At 38.8% G+C, this 13,599-nt stretch overlaps 1 protein-coding gene across 2 annotated transcripts in view; it reads left to right on the top strand.

The window, feature by feature from the left end:
• Nucleotides 1–13,599, top strand: part of RFX3 (regulatory factor X3) — a 190,296-nt gene that overhangs the window by 130,862 nt on the left and 45,835 nt on the right. For both annotated transcript variants that reach the window (XM_014057937.2, XM_087716026.1), the window contains exons 6-7: nucleotides 4,817–4,998; nucleotides 8,330–8,449. In XM_014057937.2, coding sequence (XP_013913412.1) covers nucleotides 4,817–4,998; nucleotides 8,330–8,449 — 302 coding nt within the window. The remainder of the gene's footprint in view (nucleotides 1–4,816; nucleotides 4,999–8,329; nucleotides 8,450–13,599) is intronic.

Here is a 13,599-nt window from a genome sequence, read left to right as displayed (position 1 = left end):
GCAATACTGCATTCTAACCACTGCACAACCATGGCTCTTAACTAGGATTGTAGGCTTGATTGAGAAAAGTCAGAAAAAATTCTAGTGGTAAACTTATTTCCATATCATAGCCAAAAAATCTATACAGACAAGTTTGCCATGAAAGTACCAGAAAGTGGGAAAAGGCTTTATTTTTCATGATCCAAGAGGATGAAAAAAAGTGACATGCATTATTTCTCTTTTGTCATTATTAATTCATTTTGGCACAAATAGGAAGAGCATAGATACTTTAACGCCTTCTGGTTAATTTTAATGAATTATGTGCATTAAATATTCTTAGTTTCTGGGTTGAGTGGTGCATGTTCAGTTCATTAGTATATTTAATAAAAGACAACGATTATGATTTCCCTTGCTCCATATCATCATCCTGATAGCAATTAAAGATCAGATTCTCTGATCAGCTATACAGAGAATGAAAACATGAAATAGTCAGTGAATGTGAGATAAAAAAAGACTGGCATTTAGTTGCAGAGGAAAGATATGGAAAAGAGCTTGCCGAATTGTGGTGTGGAGGTAAATAAATTTTCTTACCAACTGTAAGCTAAGTTAGAAATTGTCAACTGTTGTTAATACTGTGTTTTCCCCAAAATAAGATAGGGTCTTATTTTCTTTTTACACACAAAATATGGCTTGGGCCTTATTATGAGGGGAGGATTTATTGTTTTGGGGTTGCCGGGCGGTTGCTCTCTTGCGAGCGGGCTCCCAAAGAGCCGGGCACAGCCTCATGGGCAAATGGTTGTGTTGCGCTGTCGCAGCAGCGCAACATAACAGCCATGAAGTGACCACGCTCACGAGCAGCCACCTGGCAAACCCCCTTTCCAGCCGGGCACAGCACCATTCACTGACCTAGGGGTATCGCCAAGCTGCGTGAGTGCCTGTCCGCCACTGCCCGGCTCCCGTGGCTTGGTGCCTTTTAAATGCCAGTGAATGGCACTCTGCATGGCTGGAGAGGGGGGTTGCGCGAGCAGCTGTTCCGCTCTCGCGCCTCCCAGCCTCACAATGCCCTGGCCCAGCTCTCCCTGCAGAGTCAGGGCATCTCCGCTGCCACCACCGCCACCACCCCAGTATGGCTTTTTCACGGCTTCCAAACTGAGTCTTCTGGCAGTGGCCGCTCTGGGCGTACACTCTATGGTTGTATGCTCTGCCGATAGCCAGCCCACAACCACAGAGTGTATGCCCAGAGTGGCCACTGCTGGAAGACTCAGTTTGGAAGCTGCCGAAAAAGCCATGCTGGGATGGTGGCGGCGGAGGTGCCCTAGCTCTGCAGGAAGAGCTGGGCCAGGGCATCGTGAGGCTGGGAGGCGCGCAAGCAGGAGCGGAACAGCCGCTCACGCAACCCCCTTTTCCAGCCATGCAGAGCGCCATTCACCAGCATTTCAAAAGCACCAAGCTGTGAGAGCCAGGCAGCGGCGAACAGGTGCTCACGTGGCTTGGCAATACCCCTAGGCCAGTTAATGGCACTGTGCCTGGCTGGAAAGGGGGTTTGTTGTGCCCGGATCTTTGAGAGCCCGCTCGCAAGAGAGCAGCCACTCGGCAACCCCCCTGTTCAGCTGGGCACAGCACTGTTCACCAACCTAGCAGTATCCTGAAGGCACCAAGCAACGTGATCACCTTTGCCCCCCCCCCCCCCGTTCCCGCGGCTTGGCACCTTTGAGATACTGCTAGGTTGGTGAGCGGCGCTCTGCCTAGTCAGAGGTGGGGGGTTGTCCAAGGGCCTTATTTTTGGAGGAGGGCTTATATTTTTGCCCACCAGAAAAATGTGGCATAGCCTTATTATCAGAACATGTCATATTTTCGGGGAAACACAGTAGCTGCCCTTCCAAAATTACAATCAAGGTTTATTTGGTATGTAGTATTGTCAAACTTTTGAGCTTGACAGTGTAGCATTGCTCATATTCTTAAAACTGTTAGTATTTGAAAGATACCGATGAGATTGTTTATAATAATTTTTAAATAAGCAAACAAAATCATGTTTGTATATTTTAATACTATTTTCAATTACAATAAAGCTAACAGAATGTATATTGGCACCTTCAGATTATTCTCTATAAACTTCATTTTCACTGTTGAAAACTATTCTTGTTTTGTGTAGGAAACTCATACTGCTGGTTATTAGAGAGAGCAGTTGAGAAGCTTAGGGGTTGTGTATCTCTGCTAAAGATGATCTGCAATAAGCAGGTAGACTATACAACAGCAAATAGCACCCATTATTCTGTTCCATTGACTTGATTAAAGTGGTGCTTTTATAGCAGCATGGGGAAAAAGTGCACAGCATGCTAAATCAGAAATGGAACTCCTTTCAATCCACCTTTCTATTTTCATTAGCTTTTTTCATCTCTTTGATCTTGAATACACTGATTTCCACATAAGTTTTTATTATAATTGCCAGAAATGCAGCAGAATTTTTACCAGGCTTGCTGTACAGGTCCTCTTTGATTTATGACCACATTTGAAACCAAGATCTTGGTCGTTGACTGAAGTGGTCATTAAGCAAGATGTCATGTTACTGCTTTGCTCAACAAACATAATCCTAGCACTCCTGGTTGAGGTCATTAAGCAACCTCACAGGTCATTAAATGGGCTAAATCCAAGGTAAGGGGTGTAGGGTGTCACATGAGGGATGGGGGAGACCACTGAAAATTCTCTCTGCTGAAATCCATACTGAATTTTTCAGTCCCTGAATGGATACTGTCAGATGGCACCTTGTACTCCTTTCCTTATCACACTCCCTCCCCCTCAGGAACTGGAAATCCTTCCTGCTGAATTCCAATCCTCCCTCAGGATTTGAGCTCTATTTCTGCACCCCACCAAAAGAGTTCAGCTCCATTCTATGTGGATGATGTCATTGTGTGCGTGACATCACAGGATCACAGGTCACTTGGCAACCGGTCATAAATGTGAACAGGTTGCCAAACACCCAGATCACAATCATGTAACCATAGAAATGGTGATACAATATTGTACAACAGCTGGAAGTGTTTAGGGGCTGTCATATGCCAAAGCCCATATGATGGGCTTTTCAAGGTCATTGTAATTCCTGACCATCATTAAATAAAATAAAAGCATTAGCAACTTAGGACTTACAGTATGTACTGCTTCACAGTCCTTTACAGTCTTCTGTAAGCGGTTTACAGAGTCTAGGATTACTTGTACTTAATAGCCTGGATCATTTCACTGTATTTATAATTCTACTGCCAACTGGATTTTTTAAAAAGTTTTTAATATTTGCATTATTATTTTTTTCTCTAACAGTCAGGAACGTATGCATTAGTGACACTTTTAACAAGTGTTAAGATTGATAAGGAGAGATCCTTTAGTTGCTTTGGGGAGTTTTGACATTCAAAGTTGTCTGATGACTAGAGTGAATTAATAGCTCTAGTTCATCACCATTATAGGCAATGCAAATTCTATTGCTTTATATACAGTAATTCACTTTTCCAAGGGACTTAACATTGGTGGGTGCTGCTTATACATGAGATTGCTTGGAATTTTATAATAAATTCATGGCTAATAATCAGTTTCCCCAGCTTTAATGTACAGTAAGTAGGAAATGTTTTTGAAGTCTCATCATCACTATTAAAAACCAAGATTATATATATATATATATATTGTTTTTCCTCTGCTGCTACTGGGAATAGAGAAATGAATGTGTTATTCCATGATGATGGTGGCAAAGGAACTTTTAGAAATAACAAGAGCAGCAGCAGCAATTAATACTACCTCTAAGCTTTCTATTGCATCTGTGCATGATTTACTCAGATGTCACCTTATTCTGGCTAGGTTGCTACAAAATGTGTTATTTTTATTTGTCTCTTTTGATAGTGTGATTAAATGATTCAGTCACATCCCAAACAGAGATGCACTAGAACCACCTGTTGTCAGCTGAATCTTTACAGTAACTCTGCAGAGTCATGTGAAAGAGGGGGTACTATTTGAAGACATGCCATTTTTACTTTCAAAGTTTTGGGAAATTTAGAGTTTTGCTTAATCAAGGAACCCTAACCCTTTCTAAGCGGTTCCATTTCATTAAAGCTATAGCATAGCTTCAATGAAATAGCTAACGAGATTTTTATTAAACAATATATTTTTTGTTGCACTCTCATCATAAAGGTGGCCTATTTTAGATGTTATGGAATTGACTTTTTTGCTTTCTCCATTGATAAATGAACTCTGCTCCATATATATCATAAGTATGTAAAATATACTGCTTAACATGCAATTATTAACATAGACCTGCCTTGTTTCACATGTGAAATAAATAAAATCATTGAGAGAAATAGCTTATAGGGCCAAATGAAATTTTCAGAGAAATTAAATACTTTATCACATGTTAGGACAGATTTTGCTCTTTAGCAAAGCAAAATATAATTATTATTCCAGTAAAATTGTGCAATAACCTTAAATTTGCTAATCCCATACCACATAGAACTATATTCACTTCATAAATACCATTCCTTTTTGGCTTGTATAAACTACCGTCAGTATTGCTCACATTTTCTCAAGGGCTAACACTTTTTCTCTAAGTATATATTATTTCACTTTAAGTGAAATTGCAGTTATTTTGTTGAAGTATTTAGTGTTGTCTGGGGTCATAAGTGGATTCTGCTTTTTTCCCATTATCTGTGACGTTATAATGAAAACACTTAGTTTGAAAGAATTATCTTGGAGTTGGAAGAGGGAGCTAGTTCAGACAATAACTATTATTTAATCTCTAATGAAGCCTCTTAATTGTTCTTTGAACTTGCCTTCTTTTTTCTTTGTCCCAAAATTGAAATAGCTTCAATGGCTTTTAGACAACTATGAAACAGCAGAAGGGGTGAGCCTTCCCAGAAGCACTCTCTACAACCATTACCTGCGACACTGTCAGGAGCATAAATTGGACCCTGTCAATGCTGCTTCTTTTGGAAAACTAATACGGTCAATTTTCATGGGCCTACGGACCAGAAGATTGGGAACCAGGTTGGTGTAAGAAAATCAAGGTTTGGGGTATAAGTATTACTTCATCTAAGAGCAACTGTAATGCATTGAGGCCAACATTAGCATATAAAAGGAATCTCATTAAGTCAAATCAAAGTCTGATCAACAAGTCTCATAGCCTTTTTCCACTATAATTTGAGGAAATAGTATTTATGGCATTGAGTCTACAATTGCAGTAAAATCACTTAGGGAATAATTGTCATTGATAGCTGTATGCTACATGCATTTGTTTTTGGACAGACTTTCAAAAAAATTGGTGCAATTTTTTTTTCTTGTATAAAAATGTATTTCTTTTTAATTGTCCTGAATGTTATTGCATATTTTTTCAGTATGTAACTCAGATGAGTAATATGAGAAAGAGAGAAACATATTGTCTGCATTTTCTATCCTAAACATACTTTCATTTCCCCTTTATGAACTTTTTCTAAGCTACAGATAATATGGTCTTCTGTAGTGTAATATTTTAGACATCTAATTATTTGGGGACACTTTATGTACCTTTACCAGCTTTCCAACTATTTTATTTTGGAGACCTAGTGGCTCAAAATGTGCACAATATCCCCAAAGTGTTTGCATTACACAATGGATTCACTTATTGGAAATGTAATTTTTAGAGTCTTTTGTAGTGATTTGTGACTTAGGATTTATTGCTGCCTGGCAGTTTTTTAAAAGTTGACTTAACTTTTCCCCATAACTCAAAGGGGGGGATAATTACTGCTAGTTCAAAGCACATTAGTATGTTTTTGAGGTTTGGGTTTTATGCTCTAGTGTAGATCATGTTACATTTAATTACATTAAACTGCATCTGCTATTTTAAGTTTATTCAGCTACTTCAGTCTTTAGGAATAATTTGATATAAACAAATTGCAATCTCATTACTTGCCCCTAACTCCAGTGGTCACAAACAAAAATCCTTGGAGAGTCACTTTGTACATGTCTTCCTTATAAAACTGATCTATCCACACCTATTGATTCTTTTAATAATAATGTTCTACCAATACATATAGAATAATTGTCTAATTACAGGTAGTCCTAAACTTGCAACCACAACAGAGCCCAATGCTGCTAAGTGAAACATTTCTTAAGTGAATTTTGCCCCATTTTATGACCTTTCTTGCCACAATTTTAAAGTGAATCACTGCAGTTGCTATGTTAGTAACATGGCTGTTAAGTGAATCTGACTTCCCCATGGATTTTGCTTGTCAGAAGGCTGCAAAAGGCTATTACATGATCCCGGGACACTGCAGTTGTCATAAATACATGCCAGTTGCCAAACATCCCGGTGGAAATGCTGCAACAGTCATAAGTCTGAAAAACAGTCATAAGTCATATTTTTCAGTGCCGTTGTAACTTTGAACAGTTCCTGAACAAATGGTTGTAAATTGAGGACCACCTGTAATAGAAATATTTTCTGCTGGCCTGGATTAACCACCACCCCCTCCTAGACTGGTGCAAGTTTATATAGCCACATAAATAAGTTTTTGATGGCAATTCTATATAACAAATACAAAGTCTTAAACTTTGTAAATTGGCATTCAATCTTTGCCTCCCTCCAAATGTTTCTGTATTGGTTAGGGTTGGGCATTGCCTTATCATGATTGTTTTAGTAGCTATGGAGGTCCAGGCCAGATTCTAAGGCAAGTCAGGACTATAATACGCTGCTTTTCATTATTTCATTTTCTACTTTTGGAGGCTGAGTGCTAATTTTAGGGAGTCATTACTTTTTGTTACATACTACTTATATGTCTTTCACTGTATACTATCCAGAATTAGGGATTAGTTTATTTTTCATTTGTCATTCAGGTCAATTCAGATGCAACTAGAACAACGAATGTGAAGAATTCATTTACATCCCAACTCAATTTTCTTCAACAAATATAAACTGTTTTTTAAAAAATGTTTGTCTTATAATTCTTTTCCATATACCTCATAAAGTATTTTTCCCACTTCTTTGGAATCCTTTTTGTTTTTATTTGGGTAAAATGCATCTTTAAAAGAATTAATTTGTCTAAGAACTTCTCTGGCTATGCTACCAATAGGTAGTCGTACTAATATCTTGGATTGATAATATCATCTTGATCTAACTATTCTTTTCAACTCTGCTTCTGTTATTATAGTTTTAAATAAACTTCAAGCATGATAGAAAGGCTCTATCTGCAGATGTAGTAAACAGAAATTGAATCATTCAAATATACTTAGGGTCAGAAATACTGCAGACATACAAAACCACATTTTCAAGACATGCCCGAGCTAGCGGTGATGGACTATGAGAATTGGAGAAGCTTCTTGGATAAGAAGCAAAATGTTTTCAAAGAAAAAATAAAACAAAGTCCAGTTGCCTTTGGTAAAAAGCATCTTTGGGACAACCATGATCTGGATGATTAAGGCTATCCATAGATGGTGACTGAATAGGAAAGAGGATATGGTGATGGGGCAGATAGATTATAGAAAATATTGACCCATTGTGTACTAGAGAGCATTGTATCAATTTATGGAGGGTACATTTATTTATTTATTTGATTCCATTTATTTTGGTGCTACCTGACTCCAAATTGACTCTGGGCAGCTTGCAGTACAGGTAAAACTGATAAAATATAATAGGATAAAGAAAAATCCAGAATAAATAAACAAGATGACAAATCCAGACAGCCAACATGCAGAATTATGCAGCATATTATACACAACCAACAAGGGATTCCATAAGTTATTAATAACTACAAGTCATTCTGAGTGTCAGTTGTAACAGGACAGTAAGCAAGTTAAAAAGTATTGCCTTCATATAGAACTATAAATGATAAAAATATTATCTTCATATTCATGTTCATATTCTATACCATTCATATACCATTCAGATTATGGCTTCTCTGTAGATAGTTCTTTGGCTGCTATGGAAACAGGATGCTAAACTTATCTAGTATTGCTTTTCTCATGTTCTCTTAATGTTCCCGTGAGAAGTGAATATGCTCAATGGTCTCTGTACCATGGTAGTACAGTTAGAATATGTGAATTACTTATTACCATGGCCAGCTACCTGTAGTTGGAATCCCAAACAGGAGCTTTGTTTGGATGGCTATGAAAGGCAAGCGTGTTAGTAACCTAAATAAATCTCAGATATGTGTATGAGTGTGTGCTGATATGGTATCTTCTGCTTGTTCCCTTTTGTTTTGCTTAGAAGGGAGAATTGGAATATCAGCCATTGCTCTGATAACTGCCTTTTTGGAAGCAGCCTTAATGCTAACATAGCTCAGGATCTGTGCTATTTCAACAACATCCCAGTGGTTGTCTATTGATTGTTGGTTGCTTTTTCCCAAAGGGGGAATTCCAAATATCATTACTATGGGATTCGTGTCAAGCCAGACTCTCCTCTTAATCGACTACAAGAGGACATGCAATATATGGCTATGAGACAACAACCCATGCAGCAGAAACAAAGGTAAAGTATTCTTAAAATAAGTACTTTGCATTTAGTAGATTTCAATGTTTGTAGGGAGAGGACATTGCAGTATCTGAATTGTATGACAGATAAATTGGAGGGACAGGACTACCAATCATGGATTTTGATAAGTGGAATGTTTTTGATATGTACAGACAGTCCTTGCTTAGCTACCTTAAATGGCCTGGAATTTCTATCTTTAAATGAAGCAGTTGTTAAGCAAAATAGCATGTGACTGCACTGCTTAGCAACTGCTGGTCCAGTGATCCCAGTTGCGGTTGTTAGGCAAGGACCTCGTGCTTTTCCCCCACTGCCACAGTTGCCTCTACTTCAGTTGCCCCACCCACCTATCTTCCCTCCTATCTCTGCCCTGTTGGCCGTCTTGCACTGCCTACCTCTGCTGCTCCCAGCTAAATCTCGCCGTCTTCTGCTGCTGTTGACAAGACATGCTGAGGCAGCTGTTGGCCTTTTGCACCTAACTTAATGAATGGTTATTAAGTGATTACTACCTATATTGTAGCAATCAGAACTGGACATGGAATTCCTGGTGCAGTCTGACCAGTGGAGCAGAGTGGTACTATCACTTCCTGTGATTTTGACACTGTGCCTCCATTGATGTAGCCCAAAACTACATTGACTTTATTGGCAGTAGTGCCACATTGTTGGCTCATGCTTAATCAAGGGCATTTGGATTCTTCTCACAAGCATTACTGCTCTGTTCCTTTGCATCTATTTTTTCCTTACATTTCTCACCACTGAACTGAGCCTATCTTCAAGGTGTTAGCAATCCTTTATCCCCAACTTTGTGTATTGTTGCAAAAAAAAACAAAACCAAAAACCAACTCTATATAGTTATAGAGTCACTGAGAGATATGTTTAAATTGAAGGAGATATTACTGCTTAGGAAGTATGTGCCTTGTTTGAAATTGATAATATTAATCTGACTATCCCTGGTTCTTGGGAAGGACTTGATAGGTGGATTAAAAATGCCAAATTTGGTGTAAATATCTGGTTGATTGTGCAACCAACTACAATAATAATATATGATGCTATTCTTTCCATAAAAAGAATTTCTTAACATTCTCAGTATTTTATCTTAATGGAATCCTCTCATCTTGGCAAAATCTTTCATGTGATTAGAAGATTGAAAGAGACGGTTTTTAAATGAATATAGAAATTATGCTACTCCGGGTTTAGGATACCAGTCTAACCAAAGAAAAAGTGACTTAGTCAGAATGTAACACTGAAACAGTTGCATGAAAAATTAAGAATAGCCCTGTTGGTTCACATCAAAGTTCATCCAGTCCAGGATTCTATTTTGTCCTCAGATGCCTCTAGGGCAGGGGTGTCAAACTGGTGGCCCACGGGCCAGATGCATCATGCGCAGGCCATGCCCACCCCAGTTTTGCGAGTAGGAAAAACATCTAGAGTGATTGCAAGTAGGAGATGGAGATACACTTTTTTCTTGCTACTCTTTTCCTGCTAGAAATATTTCAGTGCTCCTTTCTGCAAGAATTCCAGAGGCTATTCAAGCCCTGTGTGAAAAAAGTACTTTTGATTGTTCTAAATCTCCTCAGTTTCACTAGATAAGCTCGTCCCAAGTATTTCAAAAGAAAGACAGAGAAAATTATATCCCTGTGCTCCATGCTATGCATAATTTTATACGCTCCAAGCATATCCTTGTTTATTCCCCACAAGCTAAAAAATTCCATAAAAATACAATTTTCTCATAAGAAAGCACTCAATCCTTTTGATTGTTCTTTTGCATTTGTTTTGTGTCTTTTCCAGACGCAGATTTATTGTAGCTTTATATGAGCATCACGATGTTGTCAGTTCTATTTTCAGGCGCTTTCCAAATGTTTTCTGAGACTGGAATTTTGCCTTTTTCCTGGCTGCGACACTCTGAACTGACATTTGCATTGAGCTATCCAGCATGATGGCAAGATTCCCCCCCCTCCCCCCGTTTAATTAAAATTCAGTTCAAATTGTATTAGTTTATACTTGAAGTCTTTGCTCCAATGTGCATCACTTGAATTAGAATTGCCATTTGGTTAATTACTGATAGAGTTTGAAGAGGTCCTTTGGGGGGCTTTTGCCACTCTGACCTCTGCAGATTTGGGTAGCTCATTGCATACTCCCATATCAAGATAATTTATAGACAAATGAAAAAGCCCTGACCCCAGTACAGATCTTTGACTGGGACTGAACTGTTGGCTGAGAAATTCTGCCCAATTGTTAATCACTTCATCCAGTTAGTTGGCTGCAATTGTAGGTATTCTTTCCATCAAACTGGGCCTCAGAAGGGGAGGATATATTGTGCATATCCTAGTCAACCAGGAAAAACCACACAACCTCTCCCAGTTAGCCAAATAATCCTCTTAAATGTGTTTGTGCAATACAATCGTGACAATTTTACATATAAAAGTCTATTTCTGTTTGCATGTTCTGGTTATGAGCTCCCAATTATCCTCCTTTTTCTAAGGAATGCTGACTCCGGGACTCAGTGTTCCTAAGACTTTATTTTTTAAAACAGCTTATTATTTCAGTTTATTTGTTCTTTTTGGACTGCCACTTTTTTGTTATAATTAAGTGGTGAATACTCAAAAAGCTTCAGTCTATTCTGTGCTCCTTAAGAGGACCATTGATTGCAGTAGTTAGGTTAGTAAATATTTTGTACTAGAACAAATTAGCCAAAATAGCAAACCCAGCTGCTCTGTACTGTTTTCATTTTCCATTTCTTCTGTTTAGCAGCACTGGAAAAAGAATTAACATTGACAAAGCATTAATTCAGTTTGGGAAAAGGGGCAGGTTCTTCTGTTATTTGTTGCAGTGCTGTCTGAAATCCTTTAGAAATAGTAATATGTGATGTGTTTTAAAATTCACGGTTATAAGCAGTATCCTTTCAACCATATCTTTGAAGCCTCCTAACTTACTATTGCTCTGCTCTACTCAGTTAGTTTGTTTTTAAATAGAGGCTGTCCTTGAATTTACTGTAGATATTATTTTCATGTTAATTAATTTTGTGCAAATGTAATTATATTTTTTTCCATAGTTACTAGTTTGGATCAAAGCTACAATGGGATCATCACAATAGAATGATATTGGCCCAAGTACTGTATTTGAGCCTAGTCCCATTTCTGGCTCATCTACTTTATTTAGTTTAACTATAGGCATTAACTATAGTGGATACCTGCCTCTACCAAAGGAGTTGTCTCTTCCAAGGGAGAATCTGCCCCTTCTGCCTTCTCCATGTCTGTTTGGTGTGGGCTTTGGTAAGAGGTCTGGTTTCTGCCGCCAGGGTGTTGGCTATTTCCTACAAAGTCTGAGCTCTGCAAGAACCAAACTCTGTTACTTTTGCAGCTAAGGGTTTATCTTTTCATGGAGAGCTGAATGAACTCTTTGAGTTTAAAGATATCCATTTTTGTGGTTGCTACCATATTTTCGATACCCCACCTTTTTATAGATATCCCGTCTTTTTGTTCGATATCTCACTTCTGCCACCAATTTGTTATAGTGTTCTGACCCAAGCTTCCTTAGAAAGCAAGAAGCAAAGTCTTGGTCTTTGCAAAACCTCTTTTGTTTACATGGCTGTGAATTCCTTTCATTCATAGTTAGCAAGGCTTAGTAAACAGTCTTTCAGAGGAATGTTTATCCACACGCACCTTATCTCGTTTGGAACGCTACCAGATAACTAATTTCCAAATGCAAGCAAGGCAAACTTGGCACAGTTTCTTAAAGTCACAAACAGAACTTTCCACCCTTGAACTGACTGAATGAACGAATTGTTTCCTGCAAAAGCCCACTTTCCGTTTGTTCCTCTTTTGTTTCCTATGGAAGGGGCCAATCATCTCCAAGGTGTGGCTTTACTCCTAAGTCGACCCTGCTTTCTTAGTTGTTCTTGTCTTCTGGCAGCTCTGTGCATGCGCACACTGAGAACAGGCTCCAGCTGTTCTGCCTCACTGTGGTCTAACTCTCTCTCTCTGCCTCCGACGCAGAGCCCTCGTCTGAGCTTTCCTCAACCCCCAGGACTGGCCCATGTTTCTCCCCAACCTCCCACTGCCCGACTCCGCTAGCTACCCGCAGGCCACAACACATAGGTTCTTTTAAGTATATCCAACTCAAACACAAAAGAGTCAGCACAGTACACACTCATTGACACACTACTATAGGCAGTTCTCAATTTACAACCATTCATTTAGTGACCAAAGTTACAATGGCTTTGAAAAAAGTGATCGCCCTGGTCATGTGATCAACATTCAAATACTTGGCAACTGGTATGTATTTATGACAGTTGCAGTGTCCCTGAGTCACGTGATCACCTTTTGCTATGCAAAATCAACAGGGAAGCCGGAGTCACTTAACAATCATGTTAATAATTTAACTTTGGTGATTCACTTAACAACTGTGGCAAGAAAAGTCATAAAATGGGGCAAAATTCATTTAACAATTGTCTTGCTTGGCAACATAAATTTTGGGCTCAATTGTGGTTGTAAATCCAGGACTACCTGTATTCACTACTCATCACTACTCCACTTTTCCTTACTGCTGCTACTTCTTCTCCACCTACTATTTTTTATCAGTCCTCCTACTCCTTGGGAATACTGCTCCTTGGGAATTCTGCTACAGAAAATTACCTTTCTGGCTGCTTTAGTTCCACACACAAACACACCCTTTCCTCTCTCCCCTCCCTTCCCCTCCTCCCCCCCCCCAAACCACTAATTGTCCTCTTTTAAAACTACTCAGCTTTCATAGCCAATTTTGCTGTGCTGGCTGACTTAAAGAGACAGGAGGACGGTAGCACAAATGCAGGGCATTTTCTGAGCAGCCTGCTTTTTCTCTCTCTCTTTCACAACAAATTTGGATTTTGAAATAATTCATTTAACATGTTGATTTAATTGTCATGTAATAAACTTCTCTTCAAAGAATCTTTTAGAAGCAGCTAGGGACAGCTTGTAACATTTGCAGTAAAGCATTTCTAGGAAGGTTGCCATTTTCCATGTTTAACAGTAACCACAGATTTTTGTTAAACATAAAAAGATATCTGATTAATCATCTAAATAGCAATAGCAATAGCACGTTGACTTATATACTGCTTCACAATGCTTTACAACCCTCTCTAAGCGGTTTACAGAGTCAGCATATTGCCCCAA

Source organism: Thamnophis sirtalis, unplaced genomic scaffold (genome assembly GCF_051295495.1).
Source record: "Thamnophis sirtalis isolate CommonGarterSnake01/CBP01778 unplaced genomic scaffold, rThaSir2_p1.2 scaffold_5, whole genome shotgun sequence".
Classification (NCBI taxonomy): domain Eukaryota; kingdom Metazoa; phylum Chordata; class Lepidosauria; order Squamata; family Natricidae; genus Thamnophis; species Thamnophis sirtalis.
This window is presented reverse-complemented; position numbering and strand designations above follow the sequence as displayed.